Source organism: Chelmon rostratus, chromosome 11 (assembly GCF_017976325.1).
Source record: "Chelmon rostratus isolate fCheRos1 chromosome 11, fCheRos1.pri, whole genome shotgun sequence".
NCBI classification, from domain to species: Eukaryota; Metazoa; Chordata; class Actinopteri; order Chaetodontiformes; family Chaetodontidae; genus Chelmon; species Chelmon rostratus.
The window spans coordinates 16,383,770-16,410,285 of record NC_055668.1 but is presented as its reverse complement, the minus strand read 5'-3'; the positions used below and the strand labels follow the sequence as shown (position 1 = coordinate 16,410,285).

General features: G+C 41.4%; 3 protein-coding genes across 5 annotated transcripts in view; 1 reads left to right on the top strand and 2 right to left on the bottom strand.

Moving 5' to 3' along the window:
• The first annotated feature begins 1,956 nt into the window (after window positions 1–1,956).
• smndc1 (survival motor neuron domain containing 1) lies at window positions 1,957–8,213 on the top strand. The gene is made up of 6 exons (XM_041947736.1): window positions 1,957–2,091; window positions 2,440–2,559; window positions 3,071–3,213; window positions 4,270–4,431; window positions 5,618–5,771; window positions 6,866–8,213. The coding sequence occupies exons 2-6, from the start codon at window positions 2,440–2,442 to the stop codon at window positions 7,001–7,003; spliced, it is 717 nt and encodes a 238-aa protein (XP_041803670.1). The 5' UTR covers window positions 1,957–2,091; the 3' UTR covers window positions 7,004–8,213.
• Window positions 7,790–16,144, bottom strand: LOC121613983 (max-interacting protein 1-like). The gene is made up of 6 exons (XM_041947734.1): window positions 15,826–16,144; window positions 14,647–14,749; window positions 14,355–14,384; window positions 12,878–12,992; window positions 9,886–10,057; window positions 7,790–9,783 (listed from the first exon to the last, which is right to left on the bottom strand). The coding sequence occupies exons 1-6, from the start codon at window positions 16,052–16,054 to the stop codon at window positions 9,620–9,622; spliced, it is 813 nt and encodes a 270-aa protein (XP_041803668.1). The 5' UTR covers window positions 16,055–16,144; the 3' UTR covers window positions 7,790–9,619.
• A 2,747-nt stretch (window positions 16,145–18,891) lies between these two features.
• Window positions 18,892–26,516, bottom strand: part of add3b (adducin 3 (gamma) b) — a 33,580-nt gene continuing 25,955 nt past the window's right edge. For all 3 annotated transcript variants that reach the window (XM_041946830.1, XM_041946831.1, XM_041946828.1), the window contains 6 exons: window positions 25,222–25,482; window positions 24,888–25,004; window positions 24,233–24,322; window positions 22,487–22,610; window positions 20,670–20,765; window positions 18,892–20,512 (listed from right to left, as the gene is read on the bottom strand). In XM_041946830.1, the coding sequence (XP_041802764.1) occupies window positions 20,262–20,512; window positions 20,670–20,765; window positions 22,487–22,610; window positions 24,233–24,322; window positions 24,888–25,004; window positions 25,222–25,482 (939 nt within the window). In that variant the 3' untranslated portion in view covers window positions 18,892–20,261. The remainder of the gene's footprint in view (window positions 20,513–20,669; window positions 20,766–22,486; window positions 22,611–24,232; window positions 24,323–24,887; window positions 25,005–25,221; window positions 25,483–26,516) is intronic.

Genomic DNA, 26,516 nt, shown 5'->3' with positions numbered 1-26,516 from the left:
GTTGTGGGTGAAGTGGAGAGTACGTCTTTTATACGGCGGATCTGACACTGAGGATCTGTGGTGCTGGCTCCACTTCAGTGAGAACAGGAATGGGCGGAGTTCATCTGCAGCTGGAGACTTACAAGCTATTTGGTGTTGCTCCCAGACCCCGAAGCAATTGATTATGACATTAACAATATTTTTTGATTTATAGAAGTAATACCTGCGGTCTATTAGATTACAGTGGATTAAGACCACACTCTATGCTGTTTACAGTTCCTGAACAAAATGTTCAGATATATCCTGAAAGAAAAATTGCTTGAAATAATATCTGAATCTATAAAGAAGATGAGAGCCGCTTACCGAAGAAATCAGTCATAAGGAGTGCAAGCAAGAGCAGTTTCAAGTTTCAAGAATAAAAAAAATCAGCCAGACAGATGTTTGCTTTCCTTATAACAAAGTAGAATAAATCGAAGCATGTGCACTGAGACATTTTGTCAATTTGATACACAAACATAATCATTAAAACTTTCCTTTGACGACACTATGGTCAAGTACTACACAGATATGTGCTGCTGTATGACATTTAACTTACAAGCTATCAATGTGCTACTTTATTACCAAGAATGTGCCAAGAAGGTTAGGTTAAAGTTTGGTTTGTTTGTCTGTTTGTCAGCAAGATTACAGTAAAAAATCTGTCTTGATTTTCATAGAACTCGGTGGAAGTTCACACTTCCGTTAACATGGAAAGCTAGAGTATTTTGGCTTTTGTGGAATAAATGCCATACATCCTAAAATCCAGTAGATGGTAGTAAAATTCAATAGTGACAAAACATAGGCAATTGTAGAAATACAAAGCAGAAAAACGTTGTGGAAACCTAGATAAACACATTGCGCAACTAATTATACTATCAATCACATCCAAATGTGAAATTCGAATACTTCTGGAAATATATCCAGTCATGGTGGTTGCGCTTATAGATCTGCATGTCATAGAAGAGTGGACTACTGGCCTTTGCGGAGGTCTGCGTTCAAGTCGTTTCAAACATGCCAACCACCATGCATTGCTAGTTATCTACTTCAGGATTGTTATGTGATTTTGTTTAGCACCCAACACACATATTACTACAGTGACTTATGATATTTATTCATTAGGAGCGTTAAAGTTTGTATCTGTAAAGAGATAGACTGTAAATTCGAGTCTTAGTGCTCAAGGCATCTCTATGCTGCACTCATCTGGCATTCATACTTAAGTACAAAGTCTAGTGTGTTTTCTTGTAGCACAACTTTATTACAACATTTATTATTGAAAAGAGAAGCACACCTATACTTTATTTAGCAGTGTTCCCCCTGGCAGTGGTTCCCATCCTTTTTTGCTTGCTTGTTTTTTTGTTTGTAACCACTTAATACAAAGCTATGTATCTACATGTGACCATGTCTACTTTTATCTAAGCTCTATGACTTGTGGGGAGTTCAATATATATTTTTCCCCTTTCAGACTGTTTCAATTAAATATCTTTCACGGCTCTGAAGGTGTAAAACTATACAGTATTATTTCAAGAAAAATTCAATCGTTAGAGAATCCCACTAAAAATAAGTTAGCAAATTTGAGGTTTTTCATCCTTTTGGTCCCTCAGTATGGTGATGATCTCATGACCCCTCAGATTCTTCCCACGACCCTTAGGGTATCCAGGCCCCCAGTTTGGAAAATCCTGTGACATTATTTTAAAAACTTTATTGATCCCAGACACAACACCAAGTTTAAGTCATATAGTGTGATATGATTCTATGGTTGTAGTCGCAGATATTGTAATTATACAGCAGTGTCTCATACTTGCATGTGTGCTATTACAGCTATTGACCATGGGTATGGGAAAATGAACAGACTCAAGATACTATTGCAAGCAGTGCCGCTGGGGGCACTAACGAGCTGCACCTCTTTGTACTTTGTACATCCTTGTTATCGCGAGATTCTATGACAGGTTTCCGGTTGGCTATTTGTGTACGGGTGTAAGGAACGCGTACTGTTCTTTTAAGCAGGCGTTTTAACAAACTGTCGAGTTTAGATTTGAATGATTACGGTATTCATCGATCAACAACATTTATACTGAGGTAAGATTACACGCCAAACCTTTGTTTTTATGACTGCCCCTCGGCCGCTCTGAGCCGTCGTACGTTAACGTTTCATTTACGTCGACGAAAGAGGGCCGAGGGCTCTTGCTAACGCTAACACGAATGTTGATACATAGCTAACTAACGGTATATTATGTTTTTCCAGTACATTTTAAGTAATATTACCCAATATTTAATTCATTTTGCACGTAACACACGCTCAATTTGTGTGATAAGGTTATTGCTACTCTTAGATAACTCGCTTATTTAAGATGCTTACCACTTGCTTATCGAACGTGCTAATACAACTAGCCAAGTTTTCTTGTCTTCTTTTCTGACAACACGCAGATGTCGGACGACTTGATGAAACAGTTAAGCAGCTACAAAGCCCAGCTACAGCAAGTAGAAGTTGCCTTATCTACCGACCCAGATAATGAAGACCTCCTTAAACTCCAGAAAGACTTACAGGTTTGTGTGTCTCTGGGAATAAGATGCGTCGAAGTGTTGAAAGGCTGCGATAATTTGAGTTTTATAACTGAATACCTAGCTGTTCAATTTAACTAGAGCTTCAACTATTAGAAAAAAAAAATATTGCCAACTACGTTGATAATCCATTAAACGTTTTCGTCATTTATTCTCAATCATTTTTCTAGTAAAAACATCAAACATTTGCAGATTCCAGCTGAAATACAAGGATTTGCAGCTCTTCTTTGTTTTATATGGTAGTAAATGAAGAGTCTTTGGGCTTTGAACTGCTGGTTGGACATGAGACGCAATTTGGGCTTCGGAAAATTATGAGCTTTTTTCTCAACTTTTTGACATTTTATACACCAATGGATTTACTCATTGTAAAAATAATCAGCAGATTAACTGATAATGATAGTAGCTGTTAGTTACGCCCCGAAACCTTTTCTGGGGGGGAAATTGCCTACACTCTCCATGAACATCTGACCTCCTTTTGATTCTGTTTCTTCCACAGGAAGTCATTGATTTGACAAAAGACCTCCTGACCTCACAGCCCACTGAAAGTGCTTCCACAACCAATGGCTTAGACACAGTCCCCCTGAAGCTCGGCTGGAAAGTGGGGGACAGGTGTATGGCCGCGTGGAGTCAGGACGGCCAGTGAGTATCACCGCCCTCCGCTCATGAAAAAATTACATGCAGCAATATACCTTAAAGCACTACAGTTGAGTTCTTAATTAGCATAGTGAAACACATTCTGTCCATCCATGTTATTTGTTAATCTTAAATCCACAAGATTGCACTTTATTTGTATGTCACTTTGAACAAAAGCATCTGCCAAATGGCCAAATGTATATGTAGTAAGATAATCAGTGCTTTTTGGCCTTGAGACAAAGCCAGTTTTTGCCACTTAATTTTACACAATGTTGAAAATATTTCACCGACTTGGGAATTTCCCCAAAACCATGTCACCCACACAGCAAGCCTTGGTTTTTATTTGTTTCTCTGTTTTTAACTTAATTTCACTGTAGCTATTGTTATTGTGACAAAGGTATAATTTCACATTCTGTTAAACTGTGCATTTTGAATGTTTGGTTGTTTTACCTTTGTCAAAACAATGTGTTTAAACTCTATCGGCCTTTACAGTAATTAGACTCTATTATTTTTATCTTAAATTTATTTATCTTAAAATATGAATGAACTGCCCGTGTCGTGTGTCAGCTTTATGGAAAGATTGTTAGACAAATATATAAGGAACAACTGAACCCAACAGAAGAAAAGCCAAAAGTAGAGCACAACCTTGGCTTTCTATTTCAGAGTTGACAGAGTTTGGCTTGGAGTAAATTTAACCCCAAGGTGTAAATGTTCTACATTTGCCCCAGCCGACTGCATCAGCAAGATGCTGTGGGAATACTGCATGGAAATGATGCATTTGTTTAAAGAAGACAAAGCAGTATGTTTTGTTCCCTTGCCGCCTTTGTAATTTTAGTTTAATGTCTGTTTGACTGCAAGGTGAACAAAAGTTAGTTTGTGGGAACTTTATATTCTTGAGGTGAATTATAGTCAAAGGAAATACTCCAAGAATATTCTTTAGTCACATGTCACACAAATTGACTGATCATGAAGTATTATATATTAGTGTTAAGCTTTGCTTATTAAATAGGGCTTGAGTCTTTGGCTCATACTCACCTGCTTACAGACGTGATTCTTTGGCAGGGTGTATGAGGCTGAGATTGAGGAGATAGACCGAGAGAACAGCACTGCAGCAGTTACCTTCTCTGGATACGGGAATGCGGAAGTGATTCCTCTGCAGAACCTCAAAGCAGTAGAGGAGGGGAAACGTTCTGATGAGGATGGGAGTGGAAGACCAAAATCAAGGTATGAACAAAACTCTTGTTTGTCTCACTTAATGTGCACACGCACTAACCTGTGCTTAAATCCTGCCTATTAACATTTTAGGGAAAGCTTTTGGATTCTCTGGTCTGTTCCCACAGGAATTACTTTTCACTGTGCAAGTGAAAAGTAATTGTAAAGTGTATTGAGAAACACACTTTAGCTATAATTTGCTTGTTAGTCATAATTGGTAGTTTGGTTCAATTACTGCTCTTGCCCTACAGAACACTCCTTAATTTCTGTTCTACTCTGCTGCTTTTCTAACCTTACCTTCCTTGTGTCATGTAGGCCTTGGTCTGTATAATTTTGATCGGTTCCTTTTTAAATTGTATGACTGTAATTGTAGGAAATAGGCACCTGGGAGTAGAGTAGTATTCAGTTAACTCCCCTTAATAGTGCTCATTTTGCTTTGTAATTACATGTGAATCTCATCCAGATTCACTTGTCATTTCCAAAGTGGCTGCACAGTAGATGACTGTACAGTTCTCGATATATCAAATTTCCCTAAACTATCCACCAAAAGGAGTTTACAATTTTGCAGTGTAGTTACACAATTATGTATATGCCTACTGTACAACATATATCTTTATGAATCCTTGTGGGTTTGAAATGACATGTTCTCTCTAGAACTTCAAGGATACATTTAACATGCAAGACCTAACAGTGCATTTGGTGCCTTTTTTGTTTCAATGGTTGGCTGATTTTAAAAAGTAAGATCCTGTCTCATCTTTTCTCAAAGAATGATACCTATCCACATACGAAGGAATGACACTGTGTGCTCTTTTAAGACAGATTTCATAGACTTCCTTCTTTTGACTTAACTATCAGTTATGTAATGCAGCGATGATTTGAAAAAAAGTTGGGTCGCTGTGTTAAATGTAAATTAAAAACAGAATGCAGCCATTTGCAAACAAACTGTGTTTACCGACAATAGTTTTACGAAGTGTCTTTTTCGGAATGGGGGTTGTAGTTCAGTTTATACATAACATACTGTAGCTACATATATTTTGTGTTTATGTTCACATCGTTATTCATTTTTCTTCAAGTTATACAATATGTTGTACTCTCAGCTGTTATTATTTCATGTTTGTAATATGGGTTTGTGTTTTTAATTGTCTCTATACACTTTGGACAGGGTTTGAATGTTTCTGTTCCTTGTCTGTCTTTCTAGGAAAGAGCAGATAGCAGAGCAGAGAGAGTATAAGAAGAAGAAAGCCCAGAAGAAGGTACAGAGGATGAAGGAATTGGAGCAGGAGAGGGAGGAGCAAAAGTCAAAGTGGCAACAGTTCAACAACAAAGCCTACTCAAAGAACAAGAAAGGACAGGTACTTTTTCTTTTTCTTTTTTCCTTTTTGAGGCCTGAGTTTGAGAGCAGGGCATTGAGCAAACACAGTGGACGGTGGTTACGTACTATAGTGCTTCTCTTTGCTGGATGTTATTTTCCACAGCAGCGGTTCTGTAGTGAATCTTTACAATGGAGTTCTGTTAAAATTATAGCTCTGTGATAGTAGAAAATCTTAAGAATAAGATGAGATTAGACTTTATTAATCCTCAGATGGGGAAATTCAGGTATTACAGGCAGCAGGTAATGGCAGCTGGGGAAAAAAAGCAGCAGAAATGGAGAAATACAAAATACATAATAAAAGCTGACTACATATGTGTACATTTTATACAAAGGGCTATATAAGAGAAGAAATATGTACAAAAAATAATACAATAAAATAAATGGTAATAAGAACTATAAGAAAAATAACCATAAAAATATACTGCCAATAGAACTGGCAAAGCATGCTGTCCATTAAGTCTCAAGGTCAGGCGAGCTTCTTTTATAACTGCGGTTTGGGTTATTTAATCGGTGCTTGTGGCATGTAATAACCTTGCCACAATGTACAAATCCACTGACTGTGTAAATAGGAACCTTTGCTTTATGGTAACCAGTTTCCCAACAGTTTTATACCACCTGTAAGTTATAAGAAGACTCGGTGGGGCTGTACAGCTGGGCTTTAAGCTCCTAGCAGGATCGCTTTCTATTGTCATAGTAGAGTACTTGGGTTAAAAAAGCAGTCAAAGGTTGAACTCACAGAGTTATATGAGTCTTGGAGTGGGGGACTCCATGAATCAATATGGTGTTAAATTTGATTCGGCCTTCTAAATGTTGGCAGGCATAAGAGCAGGATTTGATTTGTTTCACCCACGAGCTCATCCACCCCGTGTCATTCACACTGCATGGTATTGCACAGTGAAGTATGGTACAAGAGTGAAGGGCCAGGTAACTTGAAACTAGTGGCATGCTGTCTATGACTTGCTGCTGGTGTGCGTGCGTGCGTGCGTGCGTGCGGGTGGTGTACAGTAAAAGTTACACAACAATCCATTGTAATGTATGTTGAATCATTAATTATGGCTTTACTGTTTTTTGTAGGTAAAGAGGAGCATATTTGCATCTCCAGAAAGCGTAAATGGAAAGGTGGGAGTAGGAACATGTGGTATTGCAGACAAACCTATGACCCAGTATCATGACACGTCAAAATACAATGTCAGACATCTAATGCCACAATGACCTGATATACTGTGTATAATAATCCACTGTATACTAGCTGTATCGGTGCTTTCCATTGTGTTTATACATGATTTAAGTTTCTCAAGTAAAGAAAGCTTTGAAAGGAATTGCTTGCACACCATTGTTTGAAATATTGATGTAGTTTTCTTATATATTATGTAGGTACAACAACAAAAAATCCAAATGGAGGGGGTTTCCCCTGCACTAGAACAAGGTCACCTGTTATGTAAGAACAGGAAGTGGTGTCGTAGAAAAGCCGTAGAGTTTGCGTCCAGATTCCACTGAGGCCAAATACCCGTTGAGATGTGGACAAATATACACTTGTAGACACGGTGTGTAAATTTGAATCTGGATTCTAAACACTGATCCCTTAATAATGGTGTTGATTTGAGATGGCTGAATTTACATTTTAATTTCTGTAAATATATAACAAATAAACATGGTTTTCTTTTCAGTTTTTTAAATATTTGGTTCCACGTCATTTTGACTGTTTTTACATTATATTTTCATTGTGGCTCTGTCAGGTCCTGTAGGTGGCAGTAAAGATTTGTACAGTTAATGAATCCATTTAATGAGCATGATGTGTTGATACAACCTGTTTTCTCATTAAAGTTATATGAGGGGTTTTTTTTGACATGTTCGACTTTGTTAATTTAGTATCTTCAATGCACAGTGTTATCAACAAGCTGATACTTGAAACACAATTCTGACTGGCAACAACTACAGTCCATCTGCTTAGTACAGTTTTTTTTTTTTTTTAAAGAGACAACATTGGTTAATGTCTGGGTGGAAGAGGTTTATTAAGATTCCAGGGACAGTTATCAGGAACTGTTACAAAGTATTAGCAGGGGACCAGCAGCACATGTTTTGCAAAAAAGTCACCTTGGATGGCTGATTAAGCACGAGAGAAAACATTCTGGGGTGTGCTTTGACGTACTTCCTTAACAAAAGTCTTTTTCATAGTGCATTTTATAGTTTCCCAAACAGGTTGGGGGGGAAAAAAGACCTGTAACAAGGAACTTTGTGCAAGAGTCATATACCCATGTTAAGACACAATTTGGTGGTGATCTACGTAGGACTTGGACCAGTAAAATGCAGATAAATGTCTTATTGAAATGTCTTTTTTGGTTTCATGGATTCCAACAGGTCAGCAGTGCAATTCTGTGTCAAATATACATTAAATTATTAATGTGAACTCTCCAAATTTCAAGGATTTGAACTTGTACTTTTTCTGCTACAGTACTAAAAAGATACCGTATTAAACATTGAAGTATAAACCAAAATTAGTATTCTGTAGTGTTTGTGTTCATGCTACAGACATTCTTTTAAGCCTTGTCAATCCAAAGCACATTACAACATGATCGGACAAGCTACATTCAACACACATGCACCATAGCTTTTTTAAAAAAATCTAACAATCGTTTTTACTGCTGATTATCAATAACTGATGCCACTACTGGAGAAAGTGGAAAACTAGCAAACTGCAATTTGGTGTTGGACGGACAGCATAAACGCAGCCAACATTAAAGATAGGCTAAAACTAGACGGGTTATTGCTTTGAGCCTTGTGCTTGGACAAGTGTGGGATAGCTTATTACTGTCTAAATAAAACAGTTTGCGCACAGTGTGAAAGAGATGTCATTCTTTCAGCAAAACACCATTGAGTAATGCATTAAACCTGCAGCACTGCGTATGCTTCAGTGGGGATTAATTGTCAAGTAATTTGGTAAATATAAAAAAAAAAGACAATTTTAACATTTTTTTTTTTTCATTCAAGCATGACCAAGACCTAGCTACAAGAAAATTAAATATACCAAAAATAAATACTTTAATCATATGCAAAATAAATTAGAATAACATGGGTGGACTACACCACCTGTTTGGATAAGACTGTATTTCAGTCAAGCGGTGGGACGCCACATGGGTCAATGATGGTTGTGGGTCCTAAAGCAGAGGTTATAGGAGTGTAATAAACGTTTTGGAATGCAGACATTGTAGCCCTTGCCACTGGCTTGTACACTGACAAGAAGTGCCGTCTGGATACGTTATCCAAAGAAAAAGGGCAATGTTGTTACAAGGCAAATGGAGCAAACGTTCCCAATGGTGAGCCTCTAGCTGGTATTGGGTTTGTTTGTGTTTTTGCTGGTTTCAGAGGATCAACTTGACTAAAGGTAGAGTTTCCCCTTCAGCGTGGGACACTAGTGCGTTCATGGGTCCTCTACAGGATCAGTATTGAGTGCAGGTGTGGTTGATTCAAGCTGGTAATGGGTTAAGGGACATTCAGGTGATTGGTTAAGTCAACTTTGAAAATGACGGAACTTTATATTGCCAGAGAAGTTAAATTTGAAGCTCTTGAGTTAAGTGTTTCAGACTGAAGTAGAGGAGCCCCTTGGCTTTTGGAAGGAGACCTTTTGGACTTTTAGACTGAGTTGAACTTAAGGCTGGTTCTCGGGGTGTAGGAGAAGTTTCTTTTGTCAGGTAAAGGTGAGACTGAGGCTGGTTCCTCTTCTGAAGACAGGTAACCTAAACTGCGGGGGAGAATGGAGCTGTAGGCTGGTACTTTGAAAAGTGAAAGCCAGAAAAGACTGCAGCTGAAGTGAAAGTACAGGCTGGTGTTTTAAGCAGAGAAGGCCAGTTTTAGACTGCAAGTGGAGTAGCCCTCATCGCTGGCTGAGCTCTGCCGGCTGCTGTGGTCATCCAGGTCACTTGCACCGCTGGTGCTTATGCTGTCCATTTCTCCATGGGAGAACTCAGTGCTTTCCACATCAACTTCAATCTCTTCTGCTCGGCAAAAAAGGAAAGTGTGAATTAATACAGATTCATTTTCTGAAAGTCTAAATATTTGAAAACTTCTTGCATAAGTGATCCGATTCGGACGCTGACCTCTGTCGGACTCCGAGCGGTCAGAGTCCATGCGGGAGCCCAGGCTGTCCGTACGGACCCTCTCCCTCTCTCCATGAGTCTGCAGCTGGGCTAGCTGCCTCTGCAGGTGCCTCTGCTCCCTCTCTAAGGTCTCCAGTTGGTGCTGACTCCTGCGGTCCGTCTCTTCAAGTTTCTGAAAAGAGGGAAATGCAGAAGTCAACCGTATTCTTGTTACGCAGAAACCTAAAGAGGATCCAATGTGCCATATTTGGTGTTTAAATGAATCATTATGCATTAAATGGGACCATTATGGCCACACCTCTCTAGATGTTGTTCATGGTTAATGTACTATATGTATGAGAGGATGGTGAACTTGTCATCGCTGCCACCACATGTGATGCCTCCCCGTGCCTTCAGTAAATTGCTAGTCGTACAGGAAGGTGTGTCTGTGAGGTGGATATCAGTTAAAGATGACTGGATGGAAAAGAGTAATTTCAGTGTACAAACAATTATAATGAAGAGCTTGTCCTGCATTTAGCAGAAACATTTTTATTACCTTTTCAGCTCTTAACTTGATTTTAAATAAAGCCTGAAAACATCACGAACAGCTCACTTAATGTGTGTCTGGTTAAGAAAACAAATTACACACTATGAACCTCAGTAATCATAAGGGGATCCGATCACTTCACATCTGATCCGGCCATAAATAAAAAAAAGGACTGATTCATGCTACTGTAGTGGCGTAATAAGTCCTAACATTTTATTTGTGAGCCGGTTGTTGAACAAGATTTACAGCTGGTGTGACAAATGCTCTGGTGTCTGTGCAATTAAATATATCTACAAAAATATAGACAACAGCAAGTCACAGAAATGGCTGACAAATAGAGATTTTTGTGAAATGAATACTGATTTTGCATATTTCACAACTCTGTGGAAAACACATGTTGTAGGTTTTCACATCGACATACGCAGTGCTGTCGTATCAGCTGCCGTGCATGGCCACTTTCCTCTAATGTCTCCCCAGTTGTTTCTCTAAATTACTGTGCCAGAAGGGAGATATTTGCATGAAGGCGCAGATCACTTAAAATATAGCAGTTTGAATATGTTTTCTCTGGTTTGGAGCCTTATATGACATACCAGCATATCAATAACATTTTAGTAGTTATTATAACTGTTCTCATTCTTTCGTACAAAAATGCACCATACTGCTGCTCCTGCTGCTGCTGTTCGTAGCTCAGGCTCGTAGCTTTCCTACATTGAAAAATGCTGTAAAAATCTCAGTTTTTTTAATGGAGTTTGGAACAGTGTTGCCGCAATACAAGAGTAGCATGTTTTCCTGTAGCACAATACAGGGTGGGTTTTTTTTGTTTGTTTTTTTTAACTTCCTGCCGTGAGCTTAATGCTGGCTGCACCTGCACCACCCTTTTACTCTCATGCACAGCCTCTGGTTCCAAAAATACAACTCAGCAGCATTCAGAAGCCACGTTTCCTGGACTTCAAACAGGGAAGTCCAGAGTCAACAGTTGACATCATAGGTGCTTTATCCATTACCCCCCACTGTGATAAACTCCCACAGCCTGTTGCCCAGATTGTTTTCTTATTGCAGCCCTCAATCATCCATCAGCTGCCTCCTGCTGCTGGAGCCTGCACAGACTGGGCTTAAGAAAATCCAATATTTCCACACACAAAAAAAAAGCATATCTGGCTTTGACTGTAGTCATCAGGGAAGCCTAAGTGTTGAGTCTTTGATGCTTTCATGGTACAGAATCATTTGTGCCAGTCTCATGCAGTCCAGAAACACTCAGTGGTCCGTTCAGGCAGGCAGTTCTAACAGTCAGGACAGATCTGGTTCTCTCAAGACATGAACCTGCAGTGTGAAAGATGCAAAACCTCACCGAGGCTCAGAAGCCTACAGGACAGCTACAGCCACATGGAGGTGTGTTCAAAGGGGAGGAAAAGCTGAAATAACCCAGCAGCAAACATGTTGTCCAAATGCTGAGGCCAAAGAGCCTCACAGTGCAGTTCATCTAACAGTTCTGAGGCAACAACCACCTTCCCTTTTGCTGTGCATAGTCAATATCTCATTTAACCAAACCAGGCGTGGAAGAGTCATGGTTTGAGGCGATTGAGTGGCGATTATTAAGCACCAAAAATACCGCAATCTAGTACCAAACTGGTGTCTGTTTGCCATAAAGTATGTGTGCTGTCTTTAATCTATACTTTAGACATGATGCTGTTATGTCTTCATTAACCAGCGCTCTTTCATCCGTCATCTAGTGTGGAACTACCTCACCAAAGCATGTGCGTGTAGCTTGTACCTCGAGGAGAAACCACAGACTATGGGCCGCCAACAGCGGGAGCTAAAATACAATTTATTCTAAAAATAAAAAACAGGATGAATCTGTTGACTGGTAAAGCTTCCGTTTTGCATTTGGTCTCACACAGGAATCAAATGGACACCAGGACCCTCTCTTCCTCGCATATGAAAGTCATCCTCTGTAGTACTGCAGATCTGCTCAATTTGACATCAACCATTTTTCACTGAGGGAGCAGCCAGATATCTGTTAATTCACAGAATCCGTGAGCGACAGGCAGCATTTTCCTTTGCTTCATGGGTGTAAAACTCGACTGAATAGATCGATTTCCACTTATTCATTTCACACATGATTTTGTCCAAAATGCTGAACAAAGCAGATCAGAGTTTATGGTGAGAGGCTGCGAGCAGCAGGCCTTTTTCACTGATGGCATTTTGACATGTAACAGTAAGAAAAGTGCAGGAGTAAATAATAAAATTAACGGTGGCTGAGTGACTTTTAGCTGCTCTGGTTTGAGGGTCCTGGTATCACTGTGGCACTGTCATGGCTTGCCATTTTAATGTCACTAGTGAGACCAGTGCTTTTCCTACAACAACGTAGTAACAGTAACAATATGTTTATGTCACAAAAGGGGACAGAATTTAGCCCTTAATCCCACGATGGGACCACACGACGGGGGCCGCCTCACACTACCATACCTTGATATGTGCTTTGGCCTTGTTGAGCAGTCCCAGTGTGGTGTGTCGGCTGCAGTCTGGTCCCAGAGGGATGAGGGACTTCAACCTCTCCAAACACAGGCGGAGATGTGCTCGTCTGAGGGAGGAGATGCAATCAAGAAGGGTCGTTTCTCCTTAGAGACGCCATGCGCATCACACGGCAATTACACATGACAGAAAACTGACAGACTAACGTATTCTTGTCCTCTGCACTGATCCTGATTAAGACAGATTATAATGCTTCCTCCTCATCCAATTTGATTAGTATTGTAATAGTAAAGGCATGAAACTATTCGATTGGTCTGATCGATTCTTATTATGATTAATCCATCTGTGATGAGCGATGTAACAGTCAAGGTACTCGGGCACCTGATTTATCGGTTTATCCATTTGGCTAGTTAGCCACACCATCTGACTCCTTTGCAGTTACATATGGATCTGTCTGGACCCAGATTTAAAAGCTGCTGAAGTCAGCCCACTGCTCCACTTCTGATCCACGAGGCCTCTGGGCCAGTGGTCTCAACCAATACAGGAACTGGCAAAGGGCACTCACTATCCTTTCAAATAAGTCAGTAGTAAAATGTAGGTCAAGTTGTGATGTCATCTCCCTGCATTGGCCACCATTTTGTAAAAGAAAAACAAACAGCCCAGTCTGAAAGAGGCCATCCTCTCCAAGATGCATCTCTCAAACCAAGACTCTCCCACGCCTGGTTTGCTTTTGAAGATGAGCCGGGCGTTTAATTTTAGGATAAATGTGTGCTGACATTTGTTTCCTGCTCGGAGCGGCGGCCGCCTCATCCTGGAGCAATGCGAGCAAGCTGCTGTTAGATTCGCAGCTGAGAATCTCTCAGAAAGGAGCCCTGTTGTCTGGAAACAGACGGTTCCCGTTTGCTGACTGGGGAAATGTCTGCATGTCCTCCAGGAACAGCGCCGCTACTGAGGCTGCATAACACCTCCCTTTTATTTGCCTTGCAAAATGCACGCTGCAATCGTTCGCAGAAGGCGAATTTCCAAGTCGTTGATAAAAATGCCTTTTTTTTTTAAAGTGCTGTGACGATAATGAGCTGATTCACAGGCCTGAAGTACATCTCGTTTTGAAATGGTACGGTCAACACATTTAGCATGGCACCAAGATATGCAAACATGGCAGAATGGGAAAAGCTTTTGGTTTATCAGCTTGAAGCTCCATTTTGAGACAGCTGGGGCTTGAGATAAACGCCTGTGTACCTCATTTGCAGCAGTTTGTATACTGTGGATTCTGTCTTTCTCCATCTTCTGTATCACTTTTGCACATACAAATTTTAACCTAACTTGTTATGCATATGGAGCAAAAGTTGAAGTAATATGGAAGTAGAAATCTATGATAACTGCCCTTTTCATGGCTCTTTATATTACTCAGTGTAGTTTTTGCTATTCAGTGATGACAGAAAATTGACCTTTTCAGTATTGTTTAACTCACCTATTTTTTTCCAGTTCATTGTGTGCTGACCTGTTGAAATTATAAATAGAAAAACAAAGCTGTTACACAAGCCTTAACAGTGCAAGATACAACATATTATACACTCTGTTTGTACAAAGCAGATCCAGTAGTCATACAAATCAGTGCTGCAATGGCGGGATAGAGATGCTCTATCACAATACTAGTAAAATGACTAATGATTAATAAGGATTTAAATGCCAATCCTGTGTCAGTGAGGATGTCCACGTCCACTCTGTGCAATCTGAAGAGCCATTTCAAGACATGAACCTACCTATTGTGAATGCTGTCCAGTTTCCTGTTCTTGAATTTACGCTGCTTCTGTTGATGTGCAGTCGGGGCTGCAGGATATGTTGAGGCGTACCCATGCTCACATTCTGATGATGAAAAAGATCAAGAGGATTAAATAGATTGTGCCGTTTTTACAAACCTGCTAAGAGCAAAAAGCCTGGATTTGCATGATGCATGTGGCCTTATTTGGCCTGAGCTCTAAACTAAATTTAAATCTATGACTGGAGGCAACACATTCATGGAGTTCGACTTAAAGTAATACGTTTATATCAATAAGGTTTTTTCTATGATTAACATTTAGGATGTAACTCTGAAGCTTGTGAGTGGGAATATTTTGTCAAAGCTCACTTCTTTTCCACAGTATTCTCACTGTCGCTTTAAAAAGAAAAAGCCTACAGCTCCCATGAACCCCGCATCCCAGTAACATACGACGTCAGCCCTGAACCTGCGTGTGATTGGCTCTCCGCGGTGACTCGCGCGCTGGGAACATGCGTCCCGACCAATGAAAACTTTCCAATTTGTTCCATGTGGAAACCATGTGAACAACACATACAAGGAAGCAGCGGCTGCCTCTGAAAATGATAGGTGCGCTTAGAATCGGACACTTTCGGGGGAAATAAGCTCGAAATCGCAGTCAGCATGTGCAACAGGGTCCGTGAACGCGGTATATTTGGAGCGGATGCGATATTTTAGTGGAGCAATCGTGAAAGAAGCTGAGATGAACGATTAGATCGGCCAATTAGGAGCCCCAAACATCCCAAAATGCCTACACGTATTAACCGAAGTGTGCACATATGCAGGCCTATTTAAAACAATTTGAACAATGACACTGAATCGTGCTTATTCGGTTCAGTCTCCCGTGGCCTGCAAAACATTTAAATAGAAGCGGATAGTTTAGCTGCAGGCTATTGTCTGTCCCCGGCGATGCGATCGCTTCCTGAATTCAAAATGTAGGCAAATTTCCGACTTCTTCCCCAGCTGCATGTATTTTGGCGAGTGTCGGGCCGACGGGGCGACAGTTTTCCCAGCAGCGGGCGGACGATCGTCGGCTGCCGTCGGGCCAGCTCATCTGTCCGCTGCGCGTCTTTTGTCGCCTTCGCCTCTATTGTTGTCTGCTCGGCGCATTACGTGTTAATATCCCCTGCAGCCCGTGTTTACTTACTTCCGCTGCTCTTCTCGATATTTTCTATGTAATGTGCTGCATCGAGCAGCACTTGCACGTTCTTCATGAAAGTGCCGATTTGGTCCATTGCGGAACATTTGGAGTATAAAACGTCGCTGAAAGAATAGTCGGACATCTCTCCGAAATCCTGCTGGTCCATGGACGCATCCGACTCCGACAGGACCTCTTCGGGTTTCAGCTCGCTGTGCTGTCGCATGTACTTTACCATGTTCACTTGAGGCGTTTTTTTTCTCTTTTTTTATGGGGGGCTTTGACAAATAAGCAGCGCTGAATTTGTTCTCCTTGTCCCGTCTGTGCACTGAGCGGATGACTGAAATGAACTGGGCTCGATGGAATTGCAGTCCTTAGCCTCAGCCACTTGCCCTACTTGGTGGATAATCCCTCCCACTAACGCATGCACATTGCATTCATTGTCAACTGTGCCATAATAAATCCTCATTATCAATACTGCAGGAGGGCAACAAATAACACACATAACGCCCGCTTTCATTTGCAACAATGCTGCTTTATTTCAGTGGGCATAAACGGAATAATTATGACGAGTAAGAGCTGCCTTTCATGTGCGCACAGTTGTGTCTGTGTTTGAACAGACTCTTAAAAGTGAAAAGCATGAAGGCCACATGGCAGCAGACAGCACTAGTTCTAATAAATAGTGCAACCTGGATATCAGGGGTATGGGGACAGGAATGATGTCTGCATTCAGTTGTCTGATGTGGTGCTTTAAGGTGATTTTCATCCAAAAGTTTGGGGTTTTGCCCCAGGTGTGAATACAGTACATTAAAATGATTTTAGAGGCAGTTTGGGATTATTTTCATTTAATAATCCTATTATTTTCCCCTAGATCTGTCTCTGTTGAAGTCTCTTGTTTTCACCTCAGCTCCCCTGGATACGTCATATACTGTAGTTCTCCTGTTCTGGAGCAATATTTAGTCACATGGAGATAGCAAGAAAGCAATCAAATAAGTTATTGTCAGAACGAGCAGGGCCCATCTTCTCGGGCTGCTTCACGTCACTGAACAGCAGTGAAATGCTTTTGTAACCTTTTAAGTTTCCTGTCCTTTTGGAAAAACTAACCTTGAAATTGAGTGTACTTCTGGCGCAATGGTGCACTCCTGTTGTCCTCTTTTGACTGATTAAGAAGTCATTTTCCCCCCCACGCTGTGAGGGATGGAGGAGGACAGAGGGGAAAGGGCCTGCCTTTACGAGGCCAGCCATGCGTGCAGGGCTGTGTTGTGCCTCCGAGACAATGGGTGCAGATGGCTGGCCCGCTGCAGATGTGGCCAGGCCTGTAACGGACGCCTGTGAGAGAGGACACCCTCCCATGGAGTCTATTTCAGCTGCCTGGCAAGGCCTGACACACACAGACGGTGCTGGTCTGGACACTGGAACAGAGGCGCACACTTCGGTGGCAAAAACAGGCTTAAAGATGCAAAGGTGCCTTATAAAACCCTGACAAATACAGGTCTGTTTTTGGAACAGGGCGCTTCTTTGCTAATGTGCATCTTTTCCATTTGATTAAGGCTCTTGTTACCAGAGCATCTCCCACATAACACCAAGCCAAATGCAAAAACTCAGACATCATCTACCCACGTGCCCAAAGGGACAGATAAATCGAGTCAGACATGGACAGAGTTCAGTGGGGGGATGGAAGCCGACAGCATTTCACCGGGAAAAGGCTCATCTGTGCTGTGAGGCTCGTGTGCACGCTGACTGACTGACTGACTGACTGACTGACTGACTGACTGTGCGAGCTGCGCGCTGATAGCGACGGCGTGGAAAGCTGACCCGCTGTAGGTTGGTGTAGAATGTGACCCCAACTGGAGTAATCTGAAAAGCCTGAGGATTACACCAGTGGCTCGGCTGTCACAGAGGAGGCAAAGTGACACGGTGCTGGTGTGTGTGTGTGTGTGTGTGTGTTCATGAAAGAATGTGCCAAATCACATCCCACGCTGGTCTCACAAACAGAGAGTATAAGGCATTTGGTGTCGTTGAAACCGAAAATCTATCTGTCCATCTATGTGACACTATCTCCCCCACATGCTGGTGGTCTGTAAGATGCTACTCTCAGATGAGGCTTTGTGCAGCAGCACCCCCCACCCCCGTCATTTTAAAAACAATGGCCGCACTTTGCCCCGAGGTCACGGCAGAAGGACACTCCAGCAGGCCAGACGTGTGTCACCTGCTCCGTCCTCTCCTTAACAATGTCAGGACATGGAAGGGCTCAGCGCTAAGCTTTGTCATCCACCCATTGTAAAGGGATTGTTCAGATAACAAGTTTGGGGCCTGCTGCTGGCCGTGCTTTTTAGACAAACATGGGGAAAAGTAAGACAAATAAAGAAAAAGCTAATTCGCTTTAAATTCCCATGACTAGAGAGAGAACAATTAATAAGTGTCGATCTTCATTTGCTGACTCACTTCAAAATAAAATGCTCCTAATTTTTCTTAATTTGTGTTCAACAAAAAAGCGCTTTTGACCTCATCTTCTTGTTCTTAACTTGCAGGAGAGGTGGTGCGTGTGGGTTGGGGGTGGTGTAGGTGTAGATCCTGTCACTCCCCCAACATGAACACCTGTTGGAGACACCAAATCCCCTCTTTGTCTCCACGGCCCCCTCTCAGTGGATTACCATGACAACGCCCATTCATATCATGGCTGAAGACTGATTATACAGCTTCACACGGCCAATTATCGCTGAACAGAGGGCATTGTTTTAGGGGGACGCTGCCTCTCTTAAAAAGGGAGGCTGTGTAAATAGTTTTCCAGAAAGCTGCATCTCATACTCGACGTGCTGCGTAACCTCTTAGAACGGGACGCAGTTAGCTGGAACGAAAAACCCAGCAAAATCAAAAACCCCGCTCTCGTCGGAAGCTGTGTTTGAGCAACGATAAGAAAAAGATAGCATCAAATATCTTTCAGTCGATAAGGAAGAGAGCAATACAACGGTTATGGAAACATATGCCGGCTTTTATTACATCAGGTGGAAGGCAATATTAAAAGGGCTGCATTTGAGGGTAGGAGACGGGAACGTAAAGCACCGTGGGGAGAAAAAAAAAAAAACCTGGGTCAAACAAATAGCGACTTAACAGAAAAAATAAAAGCGCCAGGCACACAAATTTACATGAGTAATACAATTTGTAAACAAAATGCGCTGTGCATTAAGGGGGATTAACAAAACATGTCTGTAAAAGTAGTGTTAAAATATTATTAGATTGTACTGTCACATTTCTACGTTTCATGGTTTAACATTTGGTTTAGCAAAGAGAACGTCACAAAAACAAACTATTCACAAAGGTTCACTCCCTTTGGGTCAAAACAAATCATTCACATTATTGACTGGGATGTAAATATATGGTCCTCTAATACACATTATAGCAAACTAACAGTGGCTATGAAGACAGGCTTTCCACAGCATACCGCCATTAACTGAATATTTGGACAAAATGACTCAAAACATCCATTGCATCCGACGTTCTGCGATTCGGGCTTGGCACTTTCACCGTCTGCATCCAAACAAGCAGTCATTTGATTTCTCTGTCAGTTCTGTAAAAGACTTTGGCACTCGTGAACGTCAATATGCAAGAACCATCGCTTTGCTGAGCTCTTCCTGTTAGTCACAGTCGATTCCTTGTCACAATTACAATAAAGCAGCAACCATGGGAACAACACCGCTGACGTGACTGTAAAAACAACATGAATTATTACTGAATTATCACTCACAGCATGTTTAGTATAAGAGTTAGTATGTAAAGTAAATATGTTAAGACTATAAAATCATTTATTTAACTATCAAACACTAGATTGCAATACCTATAATAGAAACCAACATATATTATTACAAGATAATATAACTATGAATAGGTTCAGATACAAATCGTACTTCTTATAAGGCTAAACGTGGTATAATATGTTCGGCCACTGTTACACGACTAGTGTGACTGTTAAATTTTAAAATTGTTGAAACAATTTTCTTAGCTTTCAGTTTACATTCAACAATGTGCAAAAAAGAAAAAAAAAAAAAATCACAAATCCGTAAGTGTAATCTGATTCTTTCATGCCCCTCACGACCTTGCGCTCCTGTGACGCCCCATTAAAAATATGGGTAATAACAACCACAAAGATGCAGTTTTTGCAGTCACTTTTCGCTTGATTTCATTTCGCCGAGCCCTTCAGGAGCCGTCAATCACAAATTCTCACAGGAAATACAAAAACATCCACTTTGCAATCTTGGAAAAACATTCACATGGAATAATAGCTGTGAATGAGGGAAGATGTGTAAAAACAACACAGTCCTGGGAGACTTACCGACTGAGTGATAGCAATTTGTCTTATTTCACTTCCCTTCAACAAGGTGAACATTCAGAACGCAACTCAGATGTTTTCCACGCAAAACACTAATTGTTTTTACAGGTGAAGGCTCTCAGGCTTCTGTTTTTTCTTTCTCATCCTTCTTTTTCTTACTCTTTTTCAAGAACGAAGGCGTGCGGAACTTCTTCTTCTTTTTCTTGGGGGACTTGCTTTGGCTCTCCGGGGTCTGGGCCTCCCCCGTCTTCTCCTTCGACGTGATGGAGATTTCCACCGTTTCCGCGGTGCTCACGCTCATCTTGGAGACCTCGATGCTCAGATCCTCGTCCAGCTCTGCCAGGTGGTCTTTGCCGTTGGGGATCGCGTCTGCCGACAGACGAGACCAGGTCAGTGATGAGGGCAGCGCAGAAGAAGTGCGATCACACGGACAAGGCTGTGATATTACAGATTCCACCAGAGGGACTCAAACAAGCAACTAATTCTGACACCTAATCATTTCTGTACCTGCTGACTAGCTAATTACCTTGTTTTGCTGGGGTCATTATGGGAGAGAGGGAGAGGGAGATAGTGGAGCCATCAAACGTCGTCATCTCATCTGCATCAGTGGCATCATCGTCTTCTGCAAAACGATTAAGGTCATCAGAGGTCGGCCATACATCAAAGCCGGTATGTTCAGGTGCGTGAGGCGTATTAGATGAACATTTATGTCCAGTGTAATTAAATTACAAACAGTCTGCCAATCAAATCAATGGGCATTGCTCTGCCCTGAGGAGCATCTACAGGTAAAAAGATCCTCCCACCCCTCCACGTTATGAGGGACAGCTATGGCGTCTCCGAGTCATTACAACCTGTTGCTGTAACTCGAATGTCACTAAGCAACATTTAACTCTTACAATAGCTACTTCTATAATTAATTATAATAAATGCTCACTAATTTTGACACCAGGAGACAACAAATAACGTGATGAGGGGATCATTTAATTTCAAATATTAACAGATTTGTGATTTAGGTGAGTGATCGTGCTGATGAAACACCACGTCATGTTACAAGTGTGTTTGAACTCCTGACCTTGAAAACAAAACGGTTAAAATTTAGAATTTTGCAAACTTTCAAGACTTTGTACAAACCCTGAAACATGCTGACATGTTCACAATGGCAATGCTAATATGTAGCGTTGGAAAAATGAACAATTTGGCCTGATGGTGGCGCTAAATGAAAAGTTAAGGGGTCACCAAAATGATTACAGTTAATTCTGAGGGGAACATGAACGTCTGAACCAAATTTCATGGCAATCCATCCAATGGTTTTCAAGATATTTCACCCAAAACCACATGATGCAAAAGACAAGTTCAGTAGATCACCAAACTCATCAGGATTCTTCCTCAGTGGAACATGAGTGTCAACATCAGCCCACTAATGGACGAGATATTTCAGTCTGGACCAAGAAGAGGTGGACCGATTGAGCTGCAAACACCACTAAACACTGGGCTGGTTTTAATGGTCTGGTCTTTGCTACATTTCATTAACCTCTATTAGCTGATGTGTTCGAGATTGACACATTATTGTGATGGTTGAAAATGAGCTGTTACTCTAATACACAGCTGTAGACACGTTTCCTGCCCACCCACACACACACACAGAGACACACGCGTTTCCCTCTTCTGCAGTCATAAACAAGACATGAGTAGTTTGACAAGGCCGATGTCTTTGCAGCTCATCTCTCGCAGTCCCTGTGAGCTGACTTCACAGCTCAGAGGAAGAGTGGAACCATGGGCTGACATTTTTCTCCTGCTGGCATTTTTGCAGGAATATCCTCATTTTAAGTCAAACTAGCTGCAACATTTCCTCCATGCAGGAACCAACCGACCACTCTGATTAACTTCCTGTGGCAGTTTTTGTATGTGGAGGAAATAAGTACAACAAATCTTTGGAATATATAAAACTAAAATATTGGCATCAGACCCCAGTGATCAAGTGATTGTAATCTGTGCATTACCGTCTAATGTCTTTTTTTTTTACTTAAAAGTAAAGCAAGTTCAATTTGAGTTCATGATTCTTCTGAAATGTGCATTAATAGGTCAATAGGTCATTAATGCAGGGTTTTTACTATTTCTTTAGCTAAAGTCAGAGATCACTGTTAGCCCCTCAGATTAGCTTTGTCTCTGCATCTCACCTTCTTTCATGACCTCTGTGATCCCACAGGATTAACGTCAAAAAAATCATCCACTCAAAATCTACAGGGGATTAGGTCAGATAGGAGTTTGTGCAGACCCACGAAGGATTGAATTAAGTGGAGGTTTTCTGTGCCTCTAAAGAGCACCGGCGCACACTCAGACTACCTTCTTGGCCTTGCTGCTTTCTTTCCACCGTGTCCTTGTATTCCTCCAGCTCCTTCTCCGTGAGATCACTGAAAGGGTTGGGGGGAAGGGAGCGAGTGTGCTCCTCGTCCTCAATGATGAAAGCCTGATTGAAAGAAGGAGATAAAGAGACACTCTGGTCACCTGATGTGATGGATTTTGCAGCAAACTCAAGTACACTCGAGTTTTGTTTTTCCCAGTTGCTTTGGCACAGTTCCTCAAATCTACAGTTAATTTTCTCACAGCGGTTGATGCTTTCATACAAGAATCAAACGTACAGATATCTTAATTTGATCCAGTGGTGCATTGCCTCTGTAATCAAATTCGATTAAACTAGTTCCGTAGTAGCAGGCAGCTGCAGCAACAGGATATTTGACTTTGTTATTAGGTTACTGTGCGTACTGGAAGTCGTAATAAGAAATGACACAGAGACACAATTTTAGTGTCTTCTGTCACACTGACTGTAGACGTTTGACTGTTTTGACCTGTCCATATGGACCACATTAATAAATGTTACTACAAGGAGACCTCAGTCGAGGCCAATGGTCCTCTCTTCTATGCTGCACAAATCTGCAAGTGCAAACTTCACCATCAATTGCTCGATTTTGTTTTTTTTTTAAGTAAAAGTAAGCATTTGTTAAAGTAATAATTTTTCTTTATTATCTCTGGTGGTGTTATTGCAGACTGTTCACATTTGGATGTCAGTAAGAGCACTATTAGTTGATGCTTGATATGTGTGCATTCACGTAGCCATAGGCACACCTTAGTAGTCCCATGAAAGCACCGTCCCCGTGAGCTCCATAACGACTGCTTTCTGTGTGAAGTTTAAGCAGCTACGTGTGTCGGTTACCCCAGAGGATTACTAGTGCCTGTGACTGTAGATTGTCATATGGACTCAACGGATCTCGACAATTGGCTGTTTTGTCACTACTGAGCTTTACTACCATCTACTGGATTTTAAGATGAATGACATTGACACGGCCAAAGGATCCATCTCGCAATCTTAACGAATGCTCCACCTGTCCACCTAGTTTTATGAAAATCGGGCCAGTGGTTGTCTGTAATCCTGCTGACAAACAGACAAACAAACTGGACTGGTAGCATAATGTTCTTGGCATATGTAAAACTCTGATTGTGTGTGTAATCTGTCTGCAGTTTTGTGAATGGATTCATAGTTTTTGGCTGATAGATTTAAGGGATGTTTTGTTAGGAGGGGTCTAGAGGAAACGTCTGAGTGCCTGAAGCCACTTGCTGCACCTGTTGGTGATGCTGTAAGCTCACTGACACCCACTGCTGGTGAGCAATTAAAAAGGCCATTGAACTGACGGACGATTGCAACAGCCATTATGTCTGTGCATTTTCCCCTGTGTGACTTGGGTGTGCAAACTCTTTTTGTACTTTTAGGAATCTGACTTTGGTTGCACACTTCCCAGCTCTCTTTTTCATTTTTGATTGAGCAAGATGTTCTTTACCTTCTACTGCTTAGGCCACAATGAAGGAACACTTTGGTGGCATTGATGAACTGAGTGATGAGCTTATTCACTTTTGAGTTTAATGACCAGCTTTTCAGGACAAATGAAGTGTTGTAACACTCAGTTTGAATTGTTGCTGTGATTGCTCTTGACAACTGCAACAGTGCTCCAGCAACTGAGAAATAGCATGAATACAGTGACACATTGTGCATCATGGCTGCGCCTGTGACGTTTCACACGAGGTAAATGTACTCACTGGTCCTGGGATGGTGTCCACGACAATGCCCGCTAGTAACTGAGACTTTGGTCCTGGAGTCATGTGGTCACCTCTGTGCTGTTCTTTTATCTGAGCGAACGTAGCCAACAAAATCAAGTTAAACTTAAAGTTGAGTAATCTCTGACATTGCATACAATATCTTATCACCACAGCACACCTGCTAGCATGAGGTGTGTCAGAAAGAGTCCTAAAAACACACTGTTCAATGGATCAATCAGCTTCTTTGGTTCATCAACAAAACATTCACTGGCAACTTTAGTTTTAGTCATTTTAAAGCAAATATGCACAACATTTGCTGGTTAATGACTCTCAGATGTGAGGGTTTTACATTTTTCTTTGTTATATATGAGAGTAAACTGAATATTTGGGGGTTTTGGTATTCTAGTTGAATATGTGACATCAAATCAGGCTATGAGAGATGATAATCGTAATTTGTCACTGTTTTCTCTCTTTTTTTGACTGAAAACAATTGAGAAAATAAACTGCAGATTAATCAATAATGAAGATAATTGTTAGTTGCAGCCCCACTTGTCAGAACATACCATTTGCCCTTGAAATCACGTCTTTGAGAGTGTGAGAATTATGACATGCGAGAGCAACGCGGTGTGAAAAATGCGATGACGTTCGAACTGACCCGGTTCCTCTTATCCTGAACCTCTGTTGGATCAGTGTTGAGTGGGACAAACTGGTTGGGGTCCTCAATCTTTATCGGTGTGCCGATGCTGTTGCCTGGCTGTGAAGACTTCATCCACTGAGGAAACAAAAACAGATCAATGAGTAAAAAATGGAGAAGACTCTGAAAGAAGTCTAAGAAGATTTAAAACCTGCATTTATAAAATCGGCCACAAGAGGGCAGGCTAATACAGAGGAATAGCAGCTCCCAGGATCTCCATTTCCTTCAGAGGCCAAAACACTAAGAGTTAGACTCTAACATTTCTTGTTTTGGTGTGACATGAAAATCAACGCACTACAGTCTTGGTCCTGGGGCTGACATCCCCGCTGGGTGACTGCTCGGGAACATTGACCCTCAAGTAGCTGTTGGGCGAGTTGAGCCACCGAGTCCTTTCCCTCTGCTGTTTCTGCACCGCAAACTTGAAGGGGCTTCGCAGACCCAGCTCACTGTCCTCCGGTGGCACGGCTGACACCGTGGCAGGGATCTCCACGTCGTTCTTAGAGCGGGGCTTCTCGCGGACGATGGGGTTCCTGTAGGAGTAGCCCGTTCTGTATCCCTGATGGTCACACATAGAGAAAACATTATTGTAACTGAGCAGTTTTACTTTGCCTGAGGTTAAATGGATTGCAGCATTTTGCACGGTTCTTCAGTATTTCTTCACAATCCATTAACTAAGAGATATCAACCATAAAAGACGCAAAATTCAAAAGGATGCACGGGCTACCCAAGATCCACTTACACAATGCTTCTAAATATTTAAACAGTGCTGTATATACAAACAGCTTTTTTTGCAGATGTGCCCAGTTTCAGAGGAAAAAGATAAAACTTTGGTTTCAAAGAGTTTGTTGTTAACAATACATCAAAGAAGGGAGAGACAACTAGAAAACTGATGGGAACTCGCAGTATGTTTAGAGTGCAGTCTGAAGCCAGCAGTGCAACACTACAATCAAAATCAAAATTGGCATACTCTCCCCGGCAAAATGACAAGTTTGACACAGAAAAAACTCCCTGCTCTGGGCTTTGATCGCCACAGTGTGAGCAAACCATCGTTTTTTTCCCCCCACAGTTTTGTTCAGTGCCACAAAAAACACTATTTTCCAATGAGTTTCCAAAGAGTATCATGTGATTGGTTGCACCTTTTGGGTGCAGGTACAGTATAGACTTGATATATACTGTTGTGATTAATGCACACAAGCAGAAAGCACCTGGTAGGTCTGTTACCTCCTTTCAGGCAGCTCAGATTAGGCATACTGGTAAGCAAGGAGACACGTGTGTTTAGGCTTGAAAGATACTGTATATAAAACACAGAATACACCAGATGTGGTATTTCAATACATGTCTGCACAGACAAATAGTGTGCTTTAAGTACGTGTATTAAAGTGTATTACTTTGTGTCAGATTGTTGACCAAGATGAGGCTCTTCATCCTCACACTCATCTGTTTCTCCATTTCATCTTAATATCAGGTTTAGAGAAGTGATATACACCCTTTCAAATGTTTGTTCATATGTTCATATATAGCCTTTTAGCACTGTTGTTGCTTTAAAAGCTGTACGGGGTCGATTCTAAAGCTTCTCCTTCTCTCTGCATT

What these genes read in the sequence shown, in the direction of transcription:
- smndc1 (XM_041947736.1), top strand. Translation starts at nt 2,440, where the DNA reads ATGTCGGACGACTTGATGAAACAGTTAAGCAGCTACAAAGCCCAGCTA. An exon ending in GCGTGGAGTCAGGACGGCCA is followed by an intron (nt 3,214 to 4,269) that starts GTGAGTATCACC and finishes ATTCTTTGGCAG; the next exon opens with GGTGTATGAGGCTGAGATTG. An exon ending in CAAAGAACAAGAAAGGACAG is followed by an intron (nt 5,772 to 6,865) that starts GTACTTTTTCTT and finishes TGTTTTTTGTAG; the next exon opens with GTAAAGAGGAGCATATTTGC.
- LOC121613983 (XM_041947734.1), bottom strand. Translation starts at nt 16,054, where the DNA reads ATGGTAAAGTACATGCGACAGCACAGCGAGCTGAAACCCGAAGAGGTC. An exon ending in AATGAACTGGAAAAAAATAG is followed by an intron (nt 12,993 to 14,354) that starts GTGAGTTAAACA and finishes CTCCTCCCTCAG; the next exon opens with ACGAGCACATCTCCGCCTGT. An exon ending in CCGCTCGGAGTCCGACAGAG is followed by an intron (nt 9,784 to 9,885) that starts GTCAGCGTCCGA and finishes TTTGCCGAGCAG; the next exon opens with AAGAGATTGAAGTTGATGTG.